The 19,541-nt window shown below is 40.3% G+C and overlaps 2 protein-coding genes across 3 annotated transcripts in view; both read left to right on the top strand.

Moving 5' to 3' along the window:
• The first annotated feature begins 7,647 nt into the window (after positions 1 to 7,647).
• atp6v0b (ATPase H+ transporting V0 subunit b) lies at positions 7,648 to 14,572 on the top strand. 2 transcript variants are annotated; one of them, XM_037083690.1, is made up of 8 exons: positions 7,648 to 7,920; positions 8,792 to 8,840; positions 10,061 to 10,144; positions 10,958 to 11,035; positions 11,532 to 11,601; positions 11,790 to 11,841; positions 12,030 to 12,220; positions 12,431 to 14,572. In XM_037083690.1, exons 1-8 carry the CDS (start codon positions 7,836 to 7,838, stop codon positions 12,455 to 12,457), a joined length of 636 nt encoding a protein of 211 aa, XP_036939585.1. In that variant the 5' UTR covers positions 7,648 to 7,835; the 3' UTR covers positions 12,458 to 14,572. The 2 variants fall into 2 exon arrangements, with proteins under 2 accessions (XP_036939585.1, XP_036939587.1); XM_037083692.1 differs by lacking the exon at positions 7,648 to 7,920 and adding an exon at positions 8,186 to 8,274.
• A 1,466-nt stretch (positions 14,573 to 16,038) lies between these two features.
• Positions 16,039 to 19,541, top strand: part of b4galt2 (UDP-Gal:betaGlcNAc beta 1,4- galactosyltransferase, polypeptide 2) — a 161,985-nt gene continuing 158,482 nt past the window's right edge. The window contains exon 1 of the mRNA XM_037085076.1: positions 16,039 to 16,538. The gene's annotated coding sequence lies outside the window, so the exon portion shown is untranslated. The remainder of the gene's footprint in view (positions 16,539 to 19,541) is intronic.

Below are 19,541 nucleotides of genomic sequence, written 5' to 3'. Positions count from 1 at the left end.
TTATGTGTTCTGCAAAGGGGAGGCAGCATCTGTAGCATCGGCACACACAATTATAGGCCTCACTGATGCAAGTGAGCAATGAGCACGTATACAGGGCCGAGGAAATGGCACTGCACTGATGTAACAGTTGGTATGGAAGCTTTCATCCTTATCACAGCCTCCATCTTATATCCTAAATCTCTCAACACGTGAAAAGAGGAGGAGAAATTACATCCATAGCTGATCAGAAATACAACTTTGCTTTAAATGTAAGTGCTTTAAAAAGTCATTGGTTTGTATCCCAGTGATTTACAGTGTGTAACTGTGCACCTAAGCACATTCAAGGTAGTTTTGGTAATAGAGCTTGATGGTTTTGATTGGAACATCATGTTTTGTGACTCATCTGTTTGATTAATGTCTGCTTCGCGTTATGTCAGCATCATACATAGGGACATTCGTAGTTAGAGTGTGGTTGTGTAACAAAAACAAAGTGGGCAAAAAAAACCAAAGCAAAACAGAAGAGACGTCCCCAAAAAGAAGCACCTCTAAGGACGTGGTGTGCTTTCTTCTTAATCAACCTGGAAACAGGAAAAAGAAATTATTACAATACCCTGTTTAACATGAGGATGATGAAAGAATGTGTTATGTTTTCAAATCTCTTGATTTTAAAAACCCGATCAACACAGGCACTGATAAATATGTGCACCTCATCCCATAAACATCTGCTTTCTACCATTTACAGTTGCCCCGCTCTGTTTCCATAGCAATGTTTAGATTAATCTATTTATATTTGTGGCAGGGGGGCATGGAGGTGCAGGCAAACAGTGCAACAAATAAAAAAATACAGACCTGGCTTGGTCTGGGCTTATTTAGAAGAGTGCTGCATGTGTGTAAACACATTCATTGACACAGAGGCCCCGGGGCCACTGATATGAGGAAATGTGCCTTGAATGAGTGCTCGTCACTTAGGACAGTAAAATGTGTTTTAAGCTGCATGCATTAACATCACTGCCGATGAGGTCAGTTATGAAACAGATTTGATGTTCTAATGTGTAAGAAAGATAATCAGAGTTCCTATTTTTCATGAGCTGAACTCAAAAATCTAAAACATTTTTTTTATGTACACAAAAGAACCATTTCTCTCAAATACTGTTCACAGATCTGTCTAAATCAGTATTAGTGAGCACTTCTCCTCTGTCGAGATAATCCATCCCACCTAACAGGTGTGGCATATCAAGATGCTGATTAGACAGCATGAATATTGCACAGGTGTGCCTTAGGCTGGCCACAATAAAAGGCCACTCTAAAATGTCCAGTTTTGCTTTATTGGGGGGGGGTCAGAAAATCAGTCAGTATCTGGTGTGACCACCATTTGCTTCACTCAGTGCAACACATCTCCTTCGCATAGAGTTGATCAGGTTGTTGATTGTGGCCTGTGGAATGTTGGTCCACTCCTCTTCAACGGCTGTGTGAAGTTGCTGGATATTGACAGGAACTAGAACATGCTGTCATATATGCTGATCCAGAGAATCCCACACATGCTCAATAGGTGACATGTCCGTTGAGTATGCTGGCCATGCAAGAACTGGGATGTTTTCAGCTTCCAGGAATTGTGCACAGAGCCTTGCAACATGGGGCCCTGAATTATCATGCTGCAACATGAGGTGATGGTCGTGCCAACGTGCCAGACACCATCGAATGTGAGCGCTTACCCACTCAAGTCGGTTACAACGACCCAAGTGAGGATGACGATCATGCAGATGAGCTTCCCTGAGACGGTTTCTGACAGTTTGTGCCCAAATTCTTCGGTTATGCAAAACGATTGTTGCAGCAGCTGTCCAGGCGGCTGGTCTTGGACGATCGTGGAGGTGAACATGCTGGATGTGGAGGTCCTGGGCTGGTGTGGTTACACGTGGTCTGCGGCTGTGAGGCCGCTTGGATGTACTGCCAAATTGTCTGAAATGCCTTTGGAGACAGCTTATGGTAGAGAAATGAACATTCAGTTCAACACAGATTTAGACAGATTTGTGAACAATATTTGAGAGAAATGGTTCTTTTGTGTAAACTGGGAGCAAAAACAAAAGTGTTGCATTTATATTTTTGTTTAGTGTATATAGACTCATCACATTTCAAATTTGAATATTGTGAAAAGGTTCAATATTGTAGGCTCAAAGTGTCACACTCCAATCAGCTAATTAATCCAAAACACGTGTAAAGGGTTCCCGAGCCTTTAAACGGTCTCTCAGTCTGGTTCAGTAAAAATCACAATCATGGGGAAGACTGTGGACCTGACAGCTGTGCAGAGAACCATCACTGAAATTGGAAAGCCTCAAAATGTAATTGCAAAATAAGTTGGATGTTCTCCAAGTGCTGTATCAAAGCGCATTAATAGAAAGTTAAGTGGAAGGGAAACGTATGGAGGAAAACGCTGCATAAGCAGCAGGGATGACTGCAGCCTGGAGAGGATTGTCAGGAAAAGGTCATTCAAAGGTGTGGGGGATCTTCACAAGGATCTCATATTGCTGCATGCAGTGTTTGAATTTGCATGAGTTTATTTGTTTTATCACATGCTTCTATTGTTCCAAACTGGTTTGTACTTGCACTGGTGACCATTGATTGGTTTTCGAAGAATGGCACAAAGTGACCAATGGCATGGTTCGACGTCTGGGACCAACCACATAATCTAAAGGTTAAAGATGGAGGAGAATGGCAAAGAATGTGAGGGAAAAGAAGGCAGACACTCCTAGAGGTGAGCTCACCCGACCTCCCCTGCCCTCAGGAGGGCTCTCTTTAAACCTGCTGAAGACTTTTTTTTTTTTTTTTATCGGGATCGTCAGAAACTTTTTCTATTAAAAACTCTACTGTACTGTGAAATACAAAGAGATTAATCAGCTTTGTGTGAACTCCTCTGGAAAGGCCTTGAATGTAGCAATGGTGCATTTATATGTAAAAGCCCCGACACTCCAGCTTTAAATGTCCTGACTGAAGAGTGCGAAAAGCACGAGCAGAAAGAGCTGGTCGGATGAGATCCATTTTTATACTTCAACAGGCTTTAACAAGGACAAGATGACTTTAATGCAAAACTGTGTGTGTGTGCTCAGTTTGGACCCGTCATTGCTGTTTCTGAGATACTGAATTAGTTTCTGTATTGATTTTCTTTGTTGACTCCTAAAGGAAATATTTGCTCGGCTGACATTTTGTTGGAGCTCAGTTATCACACGGACTTATTATAACAAGCTTGTCTGAAAGAACTATTGAGACGGAAAAGAAACAAACAGGGAAAGACTTAACCAGAGCCAATTAACAAGTACGGAAGAAAATATAATGGCGTATTGGAAAGAACAAACATTAGCTATGGTTGGCCTGGTACAAAAGGTAGAAACACAGATGAGGGAAAACAAGCCAAATTAAAGAAATCCGCCACCCATATGTGCCAGAGCTGTTTATTTTTTATTAAAAGAAACATAATCATACCCATTATCATGTGTGTTTTCATCATCATTTTTGATGGTGATTTTTGAGACATACACAGTATTCCTGATTGTGGCCTGATTGTGAAGTCTGTTTTTTGTGTGGAAATATCAAGCAAGGATGTTTTTTGTGACTATAGTTAAATCAGTGTATTAATGAAGATAATAATACATAGTGAGGCATAAAGAAGTTATCATTAGTATTTTACAATAAAATGACCTTCGGAGGAGCATGTTTTTTCTTCTGCTGGTTTTATCAGAACACCTCCTGTCAGGTGGTCGGTATGCTTTGTACCATTAAAAGTTGAAAGTGCTCACAGTGGAGGAACATGCTGGTGTTTGGCCTGGGTTCATTAGCAGACATCATGGCAACGGTAAATGTGCTAAGTGCAGGTGGGGGGGAAAAAAAGGCAATTTTAGCCATTTATTTTTCCAGCAAACCAGGACTCCTGCATCGCTCGATATGGGCTGACAACATAGTGGAGGGCAGGGAGGTTGTGGCCGCAGGTTAGATGTACAAAATGTCAACAGTTGTGAATAAACAGAGTCGAGTGCATTCGCAATTTCAACAAATGCTGATAAGCACAGGGAGAGGTCTTGTCTGCTGAGAGGGCACATTACCGGCATCATCAAGAGCTTTGGAGATGACTGAGGACAATGTCGGTTTTTATACTGTTTCTAGGATTTTGTGTGTGTGTGTCTTTGCTGAACAGTGAGAGTGGTTGTTAGTCCGGAGATGCATTCAAGTTAAGTACAAGACGTATGAGTAACCAAAGATTCTGCTTCACAACAGCAACAGCAGTCTCATTGTCACTAGGATGTTTTGCAGCTGTGAAGTGGCATCGCGACAATCTCACAGGGGGGGGAAAAGTCGGGTTGTGCTGGGGTGGGCATGGGTCATCAGGTTAATCAGGTTAATATGCATGGAATTTGGATTATTTATTTATCTATTTATTTATTTAAAAAAAAATTTTAAACCAAGGACAGTATTTTCATTGTGTTAAGCACTTTCTGTATGAAATGTGCTGACTGAACCCCATTCTCACTGGGATCTCAGAGAAATATTTGTTTCATTATATATTTTTGTTGGGGCTGTAAAATGCTTCGTAACACACTTGAGACTTTAATCACTCTGAACCTTGTTTTTGTTGAGAGCTCTGCGATGATAATATAAAAATATGTTTCCTGTTGTGTCACCGCATGCAGATTCAGATCCAAGGTGGTTCAAAGCACCTGCGTTCAAAGACTGATGCTGTTACCTGCCCGTCAGCCTGGTCCCTCTGAACCATGTATAGTCTGAAGTGGCAAGTTAATCTATATGCCCTTGATATATGCAGAAAAGGTACAGAAGACTAGTGTCAAGAGCTTCCTGATGTGAAATGATTCATCACTTCAGTTAATGAGGGACAAAAAAAGCTGAGCTGCGTAATCTTTTACCCTTAATCAATGACACATATCTAGCTTGTATTTGCTGATCCATCTGTTTCTAAGTCATTAAAAGTAATAGTAAAACATCCTCACATGATGCTTGACAGCAGGCAAAAAAAGTAATCTTTTACATATGACAAGTTTTTTTGTTCTTCCAAGACAGTTGAGTCAATGTCTGCCATCCTGTGAATCCTGGATTTCTGCTCAAAGATGAGAAGGGGCAGCAACTGGAAACAGTGGTTGCCAAGGGTGACTGCTGAAGGAGCCTTCTCCTAACTTTGCTGGTGTGAAACAGTTAACTCCAGGACCTTCAGTGTCTATGAGTCTTCATTAATTCATCTCTGATCTGTGAGGGAATAGAAGACAAAAGTCTTTACAGCTCAATGACTTCGGTGGCCTCAGAGAGGAAACCTGCCACAGATTGTCTTGAATTATCGGATGAAGGATGAAGATGGGGGCTCCTGGAGGTAAGAGGCACTGGCACGGAGCTTGAGTTGAAAATTAATTGAAATGAAAAGTCTGGTTTTTTTGTGTCCATCTTCGTGCTGTCAGTCTCACCCACGGTTGACTTGACACGCTTTATTGTTTGAAAAAGATAAACTGCAGCAAGCTAGCTAGCTCTTTGTGGGTAAGCCCTGTGAGTCCATTACTGAGTGCAGTAGAGTTCCGCTCAAGGATGAAAATGTATGATTATTACTCCATGGAAATTCAATCAAAGTTCATATGTGTCTTACTGAACAATTAATAACAGTTTTTATCGAGAGTGGACAGGGAACAGAACAGAATTGAGCATTTCTAACTGCACTCGGTAATCGACTTGCAGGGCTCCCCTACAACAAGCAGGCTGCTGCAGGAGAGTGGTGAGTTGTGTTCTCTTTTCAATAGAAATCTTGCTAAGCTAGCAGATGTTTGATGCCTCAAACTATGTGCTGCTGCCCTATTTGTACTGTTGCTGAAGTTTGGTGCAGTTCTGAGCATTATTTGTGGCTTTTTGATGGCTGTTTCTTGGTTGGAGGCACAGACTGCAGTGTATTGTTATCGCGCTGATGTTGCTAAAACTACATAACCTAGTGGTCGGAAAACTTGTTCTCTTGAGGGGGGTTCTTACTTGGTATCACGGTGTGTTAGACCATGGATTAAATTTACACCGGAATATCCCTTTAAGTAAAAAACATTAGTAAGACACTAAGCTAAACTCTTAAGACTTTTGTAGTCTGTAAGAGACAAGTTAAAGAATGATGGTCAAAACTGCAAAAGAGGTCTAGCTGTGGGTGTTTATTCTCTGGATTACTTTTAATTCCAATGATGCCTTATTCATTAAGTACCCATGTTTTTTTTTTTTTTTTTAAACTTCACAGCCCCAGTGTGTGATTCGATCAAAGATGATAAAATATTTAGTGTCGAAGCCGAGGCCAAATAATGTTGGAGCCACGTCTGAAGACCTTGGGTTTGCTAGAGTACGGAATGTTAAAATGTACTGGTGCAGTATTTAAGAAACATTTAAAGAAAGAAGGATTTTTGTTTGTTTGTTTTGTTTTATTATTTTACAGATTATAAAGGATTTATAATATAATACTCTTTTTGTTCCAAAGTGCAGACTACATGCAGTTTATAAAACAAATTTTGTCCTTCATTAGAACATTTGTGAAAAACATCTGTGAAAGTGACAATGACAGCTGGAAAACAACTGTATGGTTGCTTCACTGTTGAGTCCACAGCAAGAGCAAATAATGCCATATTAATTTTTTTGTTGCATGGCATCAATGAAGAGAAGAGAATGCTGAGAAGTTTGAAATAGACATAACCGGATAATTTTGTAATAAAATACGAGACCCAGATTTTCCTTCTTGGTTTTCTATCAAGGGAAACTTTTCCTAACAATGGATGAAACATGGAATAAAGACAATCTCTCTCTGACCTGATCTAACTTCTGTGCTGGCTGATGGACTAAATAATAATAAAAACATTCTCTGGTGTTCCTAAACTTGTTTTCACAGACTGAGAATTAATATTCACCTTTAAATTTAAGGGCTTTCAAGTGTATTTTTATGTAGTATCTAGGGTTCCAGTAATACTGTTTTCAAGGTATACTGTGGAATGAAAGTTGAGTTATCAGATGGTGTACTGTATTTTCTAAATCGCTGGATTGAATTCTACTGTATTATATTACTAAAATATGTTTTGTTTTGTTTTTGTTTGTTTGTTTAATTTTATATTGTTTCATCTCTGTCAAGTATTTGGGGAAATGATAATAAAGCATCTGTTGAACCCCAAACCTTTCTGTTTATCATCCTATTGATAAAGGTCATTGTAGGTGTTAGATTTTTAGACTATCATACCATGAACATTTTACGCTGTTGCAACCCTTGTAGTGTCTCATATGACACTTAAACGTTTGTACTCAAGTGCAGTGGCAGTGCAGACATCTGTATCCCATACCAATAAAGCTCCTTGAAATGTCAGTTCAAACCGAGTCTTCACTGATAAACAACTACGAGAGCGACATCTAGTTTCCATTACGCGCACTGCAAGTCTCGCTGCGGCGGAATGCAGCCTTCTAGGACGCATTCCATTACAAATACCACTAAAGTGTTACCTGTGAACATTTCTAATGTGTCTCTGGCGAATTGTGGATCCTAACCAAAGCGGTTTTACTCTCTATCGGAGAAAATAAGAATAGCATCGCTCTGTTTTTACCACCATCGCTGTGAAATAATTTCAACTAAGGTGAAGAAAAGGATCATAACCGAACGCAGCCCGCAAGCCCCCTGGTCACATGCTAGTCAAGCTGGATCAGCTGACACCAGCCAGCTTCTCCTTTTGATGCTCCCTCTCCTCCGTCGACCGATAGGGCTTCTCGGCACAGCCTTTTCTTCGTTATCTTAACGTTACTGGCGTCAAATTTTAAATTTGAGCCGAGCACATCGCGCTGATCCTGCAGGGCAGACCGCCGGGTAGATGCTGCTAGAGTGCATGATGAACGGACACGCCATTCTGTACACGGGGGTCACTTTGGCCTTCTGGAGCACCATACTTATCGTTGGTAAGATTGGGATAGATTGAAACATCATCGGAATATGGGATTAATGGCTTAAAACACATATTTCCTAGACTTGTGCAACAGTGACATGATAGCAGTTCGCTCTTTCTTCACGGGGAAACGCATTTTTGTGTTTGACAGCTGTAACCGGGACCTGGCTATATCACGGGACTAGAGAGGTTGCGGCTGTTTCCATTTTGTTTGCTTACTGCTTAATTAGCAAATTAGAAACGCGGTTATTCTTGTTTGGCTGTTTTTTTGTTTTATACACCCAGGGACGCCACAACAACTATCTGCTGCTGAATATTATGATTAAAACGTCATGTATTCACATTCAAGAGTCGATCTTACATCCAGGTTAGCATCTTGCTAGTGTTTCCTTAGCCACGTCAAGCTAATGTCAGCTAGCTCGTAGCTAATAGCTTGCGGGAGAAAAGGCCAGAGGTTCTCACGTAATACAACTGTGAGATGCTCATGTTAAAGAGTTTCAGACTGTCCTTTTTGGGAGATAAGATAGGATACCTGGCTGGTCTTCGTTCGGGGATTTCAACTAATTAAATGTGGCTAAGCTAACGTTAGCTAGTGAGCAGCTGGTGTACACCGTTGCCTGAATTGCAACGGACCCAAACAGGAACTGCAGTAGTTTTCACGTGAGAGTGAGCCATCACACTGAAGCTAGACCTTCTTTCCACGACTTTAACACATTAATGTGACACTGTTACACGCATGGTTGAGGGAAAACCTGTGTTAAGTAATAGTAACATACTGTGACTGTCTGTACCAAAGGGATCAAGCACACTCACAAATATGCATGTGGCAGACCTTTCCACTTATACACATACCTAATGTTCTAATTTCTTTGTAATTTCCACAGGTATTTGCTATACCATATTTGACCTTGGATTCCGCTTTGATGTGGCATGGTAAGTGATCTTGTCTCAAAACTGATGACTTTTGGACAAAACAATATTCAACTGTAGGCATCACAGCATAGACCCAAGAGTTTAGCAATTGTTTTATTACACCTCAGAGTTGTAAAATGTAACAGGATGAGATTTTAGTCATTTGATTGGTTGGATGTTGGAATTAGAGATGTTTAATTGGCAACCTGTTTTCCCAAACGTTTTATGTTTCAAACTTGTGAAATTAGAGGATCTTCTGGATTTTAGTCCTGTATGATGAGTTCATGCTCAACTAATTTGTGATAGGGACTCTTCTCTATTTTTAAACTAGAACAATTAGTGGATTCAATAAGAGAATAATCTGTAAGCTACTTAATAATAAGTGATGATATCAGTCAGTCCACTCTTTCGCATGTAAGCCTTAAGTCTTCTTGAAGTATTCCCTTGCAGGCAGGAATTGTAGAAATTCAGGGTTATTCAAAAGTTGTTCCAGACAGATTTCTGTTGAAACATTACATTGACTTCTCCTAAATTGCACAATTGTGAGAATAATGCTACACTGTGGCTGTACAGTATTGCATAGTTCTGTTTGTAATATCGCTGTGACAGCTTTAGGGCCTGCCCTTGTCATTGCGAGGGCGTCACTAATCTATCATCTCATGGCTGTTATAGTGTACGTCAACCTTTTTATGGTGATTTAACCATTGTCCTGCAGTAAACACTAGAAAAAAAGTTGTATTTTTAACCTAATCTTTGTTTAGCTCCCCAAAAATCATCTTGTGTTGTATAATACGCAAATTGTTATGCATTCCAATTTGTCTTGACTTACCTTTTTTCAAACCAGAGTTGTTGTTTTGATGTAGTAAAGTCTGGATCACTCTCTGATGTTGGCCCCGCCTCATTATAGGAAGCAACACAGTGGCCCACTCATGAGAGGCATTCACTGTTCTAATCCTAACATTGTTGTGTCTATTCGTTGGTAAAATGAAATGTTACTGGTAATTTATGCCACATTAAGAATTAACTTTTCACGTAAACATCAATGTTTTCCTGCTGGCACACAGGGAACAAAATTAACACCAGCCATCAGCCAAATGCTGGTAAAATGTGCAACAGGCTGGTAGATTTTCATCACTTACCAGCCATAAAAACCCAAACAAACATTCAAGCCATTTGGACTGAATTTTGCACACTGCATGTTTGTTGTGTAGTCTTCATCGGCTGTACCTCTTTTTCGGCAGGTTCCTGACAGAGACTTCTCCTTTCATGTGGGCCAGTCTGGGCATTGGCTTGGCCATCTCTCTGTCTGTGGTGGGAGCAGCCTGGTGAGTACCTGACAGAGCACAGTCTAAAGTGGTATTTTGAATGTTTAAAGCAGGGTAGGTGGTACTCGAAGACGCACTGGTTTTTCATAGAACAATTTCCTCTTTCCTGAAACACTCAGTGAAATGGATCATGTGTAAATGTGGAACTGGAAAATCTTAGAATTAGTAAATCAGGAACACTCCTGGATATCTTTTGGATGGAGCTGTGATCCCCTTTTTATGTTTTGACATGAATTGGTTAATCTAATGCTGTTATGACTGTTACCTGTAGAGTAGATGATAACAAAACACTTTTCATCATTAGATAGACTTCATGCACAGCACTTCCTCATGCTCCTCATCACTAAAAGTCTGTTAGAAATACATTGTCTTATGTAACTGCAAGTTGTATTTATTTTCATTTAGATGTATCAATTTAATAGTTTTAACTTTAGGTGTGCCTATGATAGCCCGCATTATGGGTGATCAGATTGTGCGGAGGGGTTTTACTGGAATTTGTCTGATGATTATGATCTAACAATTGTTAGTTACCTGCCAGTATGAGTAGTTTGCTTTTTGATTTGCAGCTATGTTAAAGAGACTCATTCAAATGTATACATGCTGTATAAGAAAGGAAATGAATGACAGGATGACATATTGAGAGCAGATCAGCTGCATTGATCTGACACTGTTTGACCAGTTATGTTTTCTTACAAAGGGGCTCTGCATTGTGCTGGAATCATGTTATTAGTTTATGTTAGCGCACTTCAGTGCTATCTTAAGTTGTCCATCATGTCATAGATGTTGTGCTGATTGTTGTGTTTTTGTTCCCAGGGGGATCTACATCACTGGCTCAAGCATCATTGGTGGTGGTGTCAAAGCCCCACGAATCAAAACCAAGAATTTGGTCAGGTAGGCTCATTCAAAACCTAAAATGTTCATTTCAGTTCAGCCCACCTCTCTATTTTTTGACTGTTTTCATATTTCATGCAATAATTTCTTCTATATGATTGATGTGAACTAGCTGCTTTACTGCTCAATCTCCCTTTGAAACTGCTTGAATACACTCTTTCTTCCATCCTTTGTTCCTGAAATGATTAGGCTCAGCAGGGTAGTATTATTCAGACATGTACTTGAATATTGATGCTAAGAAAAGACCAAAGAAAATATTATTTCTATGCTAATTTTTAACCTCCTGTAGAGTGGCTAAAAAAATCAATTACAGGATGAATGTAATTGTGAATGTAATAGGAGACATTTTCCCAAGTATTTCATTTAATTATGATATGAAAACATTTGTAAATTCTTCTCCAAGCAGAACAGAAGCTTTTTACACAAGTGTTCTGTATCTGTCGTGACTTGCAACCCAATCACTCCACTTACTCTGTTTTTGTTTGTCTCCCTGTAGCATCATCTTCTGCGAAGCTGTAGCTATCTATGGGATCATCATGGCCATTGTTATCAGTAACATGGCTGAGGTAAGCACAAAGTGTTTTTTAATGTTCATGATCAAGAAAACTGAAGTTATTCAATTTTGTCTTTGGAGACAGGAGCACTAGACGTACATTTAAACAGTCATACATATGAGACAGAAGTTTTCATATGATTTCAGCAACAGGGCAACGATGGTTGTTTGGTTCTAAAAATAATCTCTTTCATCCTTTAGAGCTTCAAGGGAAACACCCCTGAGACCATCGGGGCACGGAACTACCAAGCTGGTAAGAAAACAGACTCGATGTAAAAGAAAAATCCACTCCAAAACAACACTTTCAACTGCAATTAAAACGGCACCTGGAAAAGGTTCTATAAAAGAATACCTACCAAATACCTTGAAAAATATCGACGTTGGAAACCATCAGAATATGTTCAGGTGTGAGGGAATAACAGCTGATTTCCCTTTTACCAGGTTACTCCATGTTTGGAGCTGGTCTGACTGTAGGCTTTTCCAACCTCTTCTGTGGCATCTGTGTCGGCATCGTGGGCAGCGGAGCGGCGTTGGCAGACGCCCAGAACGCCAGCCTGTTCGTGAAGATCCTCATTGTAGAAATCTTTGGCAGCGCAATCGGCCTGTTTGGTGTTATCGTAGCCATTCTGCAGGTAAATGAGATGGGAAGCAGTCATCAATCTTTTCTTTCTTCCATAGTGGAGAAAACTATCCATGTCGTCTTTGTAGACTGTCATTGATGGTATAGTAATTACTCTCACAGAACTCCAGATGGCTCTTTTGTTGAATAGATGTGATGTTTCAACCTGTTTCTGTGTTTGAAATCCTGCAATAACTGATTTTTTTTTTCCCCCCTCTCTCAGACGTCAAAAGTAAAGATGGGTGACTAGAAGATGCATTCAGGCGCCGAGAAGATAAAAAGACACTGCTGGAAAATAAGATGGATTATTGTGTAAATACATCGTAAATTATTTAAATGTCTCTATTTGCCTGGTATTGGTTTTAACCGTCATTCACACAAGAGTGGTACGCTCACACCCCTGCTGTCTTGTCTTGAGAGAAACATGAATGTGGAATAAGAAAAAAGTAAAAAAAAAAATCACCAGATGTCGATGTGTCATGCGCATTTTTTGCGCCTGAAATAAATGAGTGAACCTTGTATCTAACAGCTCAGCTTGATGAGCAGTACAAGCAGAATAAAGATGTGGTGAAGGAGTATTAGTTTCTAGTAAATTCCCTTCAGTTTAAAGGATATATTCATGCAAGTTGGGGCATTTTCATGACATTGTTTTTTCTGACCACTCTTGGATGAACGATGAGTTAAAACGTACACGAGAGTATTTGAAAATATTTGTGTGTGTGCGTGTGTGTGTGTGCGCTTGTGATCTTTTTTTTCTCTGTTTTCTTTCTTCCTGTGAAAGCATGAGGGTGTTTACCATTGTGTTTATAACTGTAGCCTGGTCTGTCTGGTCTGTGATTTTTTTTTTTTTTGTCTCTGTAAGTGTTCTGTTCAAATAAGCGAATGGTCCTTAATCCACAGGCTGTGGGCCGAACACATTTGTCAGGCCTCCTGCTGTAGAAGTGACAGAGAATCTTTGAAGTTTAAATTAGAGTGCTGATCTGTAAATCATTAGGAAGGGCACTAGACGGTTGGACACGCTCTTTGGGAGGCGGCTCTAAATATATCATCCTGTCATTCACTTGCTTACTTCCTCCAAACGCTATGGAACTATGATGTCTACGTTTGAATGAGCCTCCTGAAGCTGCCAGCCACATCTTCCTAGTTTTTCCCGGTTGTGATCCTAAATGGATTTAAGCGTTTGCCAGAAGGCAGCCAAAAGGTTGTGAATACACAGATTACTTTTAGGAGACCGCAGTGTGACACGAGCATGACACTGACTTTGAGGAAACCTTGTAGAAAACGTCTTGGGTCACTCTCCTCTTTATTAAGTCACTATTCGATAGTAACTCAATAGTAACTGTAAATGATTGCCGTAGCATCGCCGTCATAGCTCTGGAGGTCTTGATTGCAGATTTTGTATAGCCTGGTCCTCTGACTTTGATTTTACGTCAGTGTTAAATCTATTGGCTCCATTACATCATAACCAAAAATTGAACTTGCAGGTTTTAAATATTCTCCATTCATACAAGAGTTGCGTTTTTACAAATCTTCCTTATTTTTAATTTGTTTTTTCTTGTTTTGAATGTACATCTTAACTCGATTGTGTCTGCATTCGCAAATTACTTTCTAACATTCCTAACAGAAGTTCAATGTGTGTATTTAAGCTTAGTCTTGTGTTTGGCGGGAGTGCAGTGTGAGTGACAAAGTTAGACTCGCGCCACATCATATCATCAAATATTTGTCATTAGAACATGTGCTTCTTATCAGCCAGTCTCTGTGTGGCATTTCAGCTGTTCCCTGTTAATGCTGACGAGTAAATCCTGGGATCTTTCTGTGAAGCTTTGGCTGCAGGCTGACAGGAGAGCTGACAGTGTGAGTGTGCAAAAAGAGTGCAAAAATGTTCGTACTGTAACACACTTTTCGTTCTTTATCCATCATTCCACAAGTTAAGCTGACAGACCACGGCTAATTGTGAAGTCTTTCCCTGTAATTTTCCCTCCAACCCTCTTGTGGAGTTGTGAATGAGTATAAACACTGAATCTCTACATGTGGAAACTGGATTGTCTTTAATATATCCAGACCTGGCCTCCCCAAAGGTGTCTAAGCAGCGAGTTTGGTCTCTGCCCTTTCCGATGGTTTTATAATTAAACCAAGATGTAACTCGGGAGATTCCTTTGGTAAACCAGGTTCTGAACCAAAAACCCCCGGGCTTTCAGTGGCTGTAGTCGGTACCGTGTGTGCATTATGTTGATGTGATGGTGATCAGAGAATAGCTAATTGTTTTTGACATTGTGTATAATAAGAATAATAATAACAACAAAATACAGATCATCCTTCTGGCTTCATAAATGTCCTTGAGAAAAATAAAATGGTTCAATCAACACGTTTGCATTCGTTTCTGATTGATATGAATTTTTGTGGTTTCGTTAACTCTGCTGTGTGTACTCTGCTTTGATATGTGAGCTGTACTTTATGCACTGCAAGGCCTGCGACACTTGTCTTCCATACTGTAGTGTTCACTTATTTCCACTAGATGGAGCAGAGAACCACAACATCTGTCCTACAGACTCCACTGGTGCTGTATACAGTAGCTAGATGAATCATCTATCTATCTATCTATCTATCTATCTATCTATCTATCTATCTATCTATCTATCTATCTATCTATCTATCTATCTGTCTGTCTGTCTGTCTGTCTGTCTGTCTGTCTGTCTGTCTGTCTATGCTAATTTGCAGTAGTTAAGACAACATTTCTGAATATTGTTTGAATGCCAGATGTTTTACAGTAATTTTCAGTTGTACCAGCTGACTAACAGTATCTCATTCCCATCTTAATGACACCACACTGAATAAACACGTTAATGTAAATCATATCAAAACCAAGACCCTGTAACCAAACTGTTGAATAACAGACTAAGAGGACAGATGTGGTCATCAAAGCTGAAATATGGCAAAATGTTGTAGGAAGTCCGTCTGCACTTCAGTAAAACTGTAGTTAGCATTTGATACCAATGCATGTTCAAACAGTCTTTAACAAATTGCGAACCATAATTGTGATTTTTAAGTTAGATGCCAGATGTTTTAAGGTGATATAAAAAAAACTTTAATAACTTAGTCCCTTTTTAAAAAGACCACGTGAAAGTACTAACCTTATCTAAAACATCATGATCTAAAATCGTTTGACTGTATAGGTTGATATGGAAAAATGTCCTAGTGAACAAAAATCCTTTGACTAATTAAATCAATTGAGCAAAAATGCCCCCCCCCAAAAAAAACAAAAAAACTTTCAAATGTGTCTGTTCAGGGTAAAAAGAAGTTTGTCTCTTATTAGTTAGTTAGTTAGTGACTCTTATAAGGCAGGCTTCACCTCTTCATGTCTGTATATTTGGACAAATGTGCATTATGTTGCTTGAAATGAACAATACATTGTTATTTTTTAGACAATTTTGAATAAAGTCCAAGCTTTACGTGTGAATATCATTATAATGAACAAAAAGAGTATGCTTGTGTAGTGATTCATTATTCGACCATCGAGTAAAAAGGGAGCAACCACGCAGACCGTGAGAACTGACATCTAAAATATAAATGTGAAAAGCCACCACTGACGTTAAACGCAACTACAATGTGGAGTTGTCATATTTTCTGTTTTGACATTTGTGTCTTTTCTTTCTGTCTAATGAAATATCTATTTATTTAAAAAAAAAAACTTTTATTTTAACAAAAAAGTGAGCTCCTTGTGTATTCGTGCGTAGAAGCCTGTTATGAAATGATCAGACGGAGTAGCAAGAAGCAGGAGAATGTTTTTTTAAGGAAAGAAGAAGAAATCGCGTTTTTCAGGACCACCCGGGCTTCCGTAGGCAGCAGGAGCGAAGGGGACCTGCTCGCTGCCTCAGCCTCAGAGCATCCTTTTTTTTTCCTCCTCCCTTCGCCTTCTCTCATCATCCCCAACCACAACACAGCGGGATGACGGGAAACCATGAGGAGAGCGTCTCTCTGCTCGTCGGCTTGCGGTAGAACATATCGCCACTGGGTTGCGTTTAGCCGCTCGGGCTAGCGCGATGCTACACAACATGAAGCTGTTCGTCTCCTGATGGATGAGGAGCTACACAATAATAGCCTGCCTGTCTGTGGGAGCGAAAAGGAAAGATAGTTACAGCTGGGCTCAGCCTCTTCGCTTTCACTGTGCGATTTTACAACATTTCTTTTTTCTTGTTCTTTCTCTCTCTCTCTTTTTTTGGCTCACAGAAAGCTTTATTGACAGTTTTATTTTATTATTGTTAACATCTGCCTCGGTTGAATTGAACCAGCGGTGCTCCAACAAAGAAGATGCGAGGAGTGACAACGTCAAGGTAGGATCTCTCTCTCTCCCTCTCCCTGTCTCTGTCTGTCTCTTTCTTTTTGCTTCCTGGGACGCATTGTTTCATTCAGAATCGCATGCACGCTTCTTCCTCCCCCCTTTGTTTCCATCCAACACTAGCCTCCTTTTACATTTTCTCCCTCTTGCCATCCTGCAACCTCTCTGCTTTTAATTTAAGATCTTGTAATATTGCGTGTGGGGGGAAAAAATGGTCGCAAGCGCTGGTTCCCTTTTTTTTGTTATCATGCACATTTCCATAAACTAGCAGCAGCAGCAGCAGCAGCAGCAGCAGCAGCATCAGCATCCTCCTCCTCCTCCTCCTCACACCCGCCATACTAAGCTTCACTCAGCCTCCCCTTGCACTGATCTCATAACAGTGCATGGACCATCCCAGCATTACATGCAAGTGTGCAGGGAGAGAGGATGACTGGCGTGCATGCAAGCTTTCAGAAACACACTTTCTTTTTTCCAGCCTCAGCTGTCTAGAAATTGCATGCACTTATTTTCTCAATTGCAAAAAAAAAAAAAAGAAAAGGGGGATTGAGCTCCATCCTCTTCCTCTCTCCTCTTATGGTTTTGGTCAGAGAGTACCAGTGTTGCACAAGCCACCAGCCTCACACAGGGGAAACAAGCGAGAAAGAAGAAGAAGGAGAAGAAGAAGAGGAGGCAGAGGAGTGAGGGAGGGAGGGGGCTCTTCTTCATCACGATGCTTAAACTAACCAGGCGGTTTACACAGAAGCTACCTAGACCGTAATCTAATCTGACACCCTTCTCATTTATGACACAGTGGCTCTTTAGGGCTCACTGCTGTAGAGGCTGTATTAGCAAGTGGACTGGAACTGCCTCGCCTTGTGCTCCGACTAACTCAACAGCCCTCGGTGTAGTGAGTTTCGCCGTGTGTGTGTTTCCCTGTCGACGCCGTGCCATGTAAAGAGACTCATGCTGTCATCTTGAGGTCGTGCTCACGAGCCATCTAGCGAGTTTTTGAGTGGTATAATTTAGTGTGAGTGCAAAGTCTGCTGCACTCGTGTTTGGGATTGAAGAGTGAGGTCGGGTTCCTGCAGGAGTATGGAGACAACACAGCAGTTGCTGTCATTATTTATTCATCTGCTAATCATTTTCTGATTATGTCATTTTCATAAAGTGTCCATCACAGGTTCCTTCAGGTCCGAAAGCCCAACCGACACCTGCGATGTATGAGACAGTGACAAAGTCTGATATCAATATCAGGGCTGCACGATGTTAGAACCAAACTGACATTATGGTGTTTTGGTTTTTCTGCAATTTATGTCGCACTACTGATGAAAAGACAGGAAATATAACTTGAATAGTTACTTTTAGAAAAACCCAGTTTTGGACTTTTGCTTTTGTAGGATGACATGTTTAAGTGTGACTATTGCATACATCATGAGGGCGATGCTGTAATGATGTATGGCAGACCTAATCAATATATCAGCATCATAATCTGTGAAAAAAAGCTTCATATCTGACACCTTATATGCTGATGTGATATATCTGTCAACATCTAATCAATATTTCGGTCAGACTCTACTTGCTCTGGCTGATCAGTCCAAAACCTTAAAGGTGCACTACGTAGATTATGTAGAACGAACTTTTTTAATGCCTTAACAAACAAAATACACAAACTCTCTTTGTTTTCATGACTGAGTAAACAGAATAAACAAACTGACTTTAAAGGACAACATGACTGTTTTACTTTGTTTATATGTGGTGGACCCTGCCGCCATTTCTAGCTTCAGACACTGTTTTGGGACCTTATTTTCCACTGAGAACAGCTTGTTTATTCAGTAATGAAAAAAGTAAAAATATTTCTGAGTTTGTATTGTTACCTCATTTAAATTCTGAGTTTGAATTACTTACATAATGCCCCTTTAAGACATTTTAGGCTATGATCAAGTAAGACAAAAGGACGGGGAAAAAGTAACCATAGCGCCAGAGAAATTCTACTTCTGCTGCTTTTGACTGTATCAGAAGGTCGACGCGGCTGTCGTGCAGGAAAAGTACGGGTGTGATAATAAAATGAATTCCATTTAGCTGCTTCGCTGGCATGTCGCACTGGGAACACCTGTGCTTTTCTTGCTATTACAAGACCAAATGTCTGCTGTGACGCGAGGTCCATTGGGTGGAATTTATTGACTGTGTGATGCAGTTGAAAGCTCCAGAACAAGTAGATGTTGAGTGGGCATAGTTTCAGCGTGCTAAGTACTAAAGTTCACTCATGTGGATGTGTGATATCGCAGAAGCATCTTGTGACCATCTGCTGTGGAAACCTGTGCAATCAGCTGACTTGACTCGAGGCTGATCAGGTAGCAGGGAGGTGGCTAAGACATGTGGCTGTTTCATCGCAGGTGGCAGGGAGGTCTTTCATCGTTTTCATGGCATTCTTTGCCTGTGTGTTTGTTCGTGGTGATGTACAGCAGACGTATAGGCATTTAACTGCTTTCTGTCTTGATGTTTTGTCCCCTGGTGTGCCGCCTTTGTGTCCCGACTTTGTTTCTGAGATATAAAGACACAGGTGGCGGGGTGTTCTCTGGCGTTAATCAGGCTGTCCTGGAAGCTGAGGGTCACAGCTTAAGTTGCCGTGGCACAAGTTGTTTGTTAAAGGATAACTTAATCCAAAAATTAAAATTCAGTCTCTGTCTACCTTTAGCCCGAATGACGGAAAGTATCTAAAGTAGGGTAATCTTTGTAGTCCACAAAACATTTCTGGAGCTTCACAACAAAATAGCATTGCAATATTCTCCTAAACAACTGAAGTAGATGGGGACTAAAAAGCAACCAGAAAAAAAAGCCTTCGTACAGATTTTTATTATGTTAGAAAACATAAAAATTAGGGGTGAATTGTGAACAAAATACTGTATGTGGTTCAGATTTTGTTCAGATTTCATGCACTTTAAAATGAGTAGGAAATATCAGGTGAGTGCTAAATACCATTTGTAATTTGAGCTACATGCTACCATCCTGTATTATATTC

This window comes from Acanthopagrus latus, chromosome 21, assembly GCF_904848185.1.
Source record: "Acanthopagrus latus isolate v.2019 chromosome 21, fAcaLat1.1, whole genome shotgun sequence".
Lineage (NCBI taxonomy): Eukaryota > Metazoa > Chordata > Actinopteri > Spariformes > Sparidae > Acanthopagrus > Acanthopagrus latus.
This window is presented reverse-complemented; position numbering and strand designations above follow the sequence as displayed.

Bases quoted from the DNA above. Each gene is read 5' to 3' on its own strand.
- atp6v0b (XM_037083690.1), top strand. From the start codon at position 7,836: ATGCTGCTAGAGTGCATGATGAACGGACACGCCATTCTGTACACGGGG. The intron at 8,841-10,060 runs GTAAGTGATCTT...CTTTTTCGGCAG, and splicing joins TTCCGCTTTGATGTGGCATG to GTTCCTGACAGAGACTTCTC. The intron at 11,842-12,029 runs GTAAGAAAACAG...CCCTTTTACCAG, and splicing joins GGCACGGAACTACCAAGCTG to GTTACTCCATGTTTGGAGCT.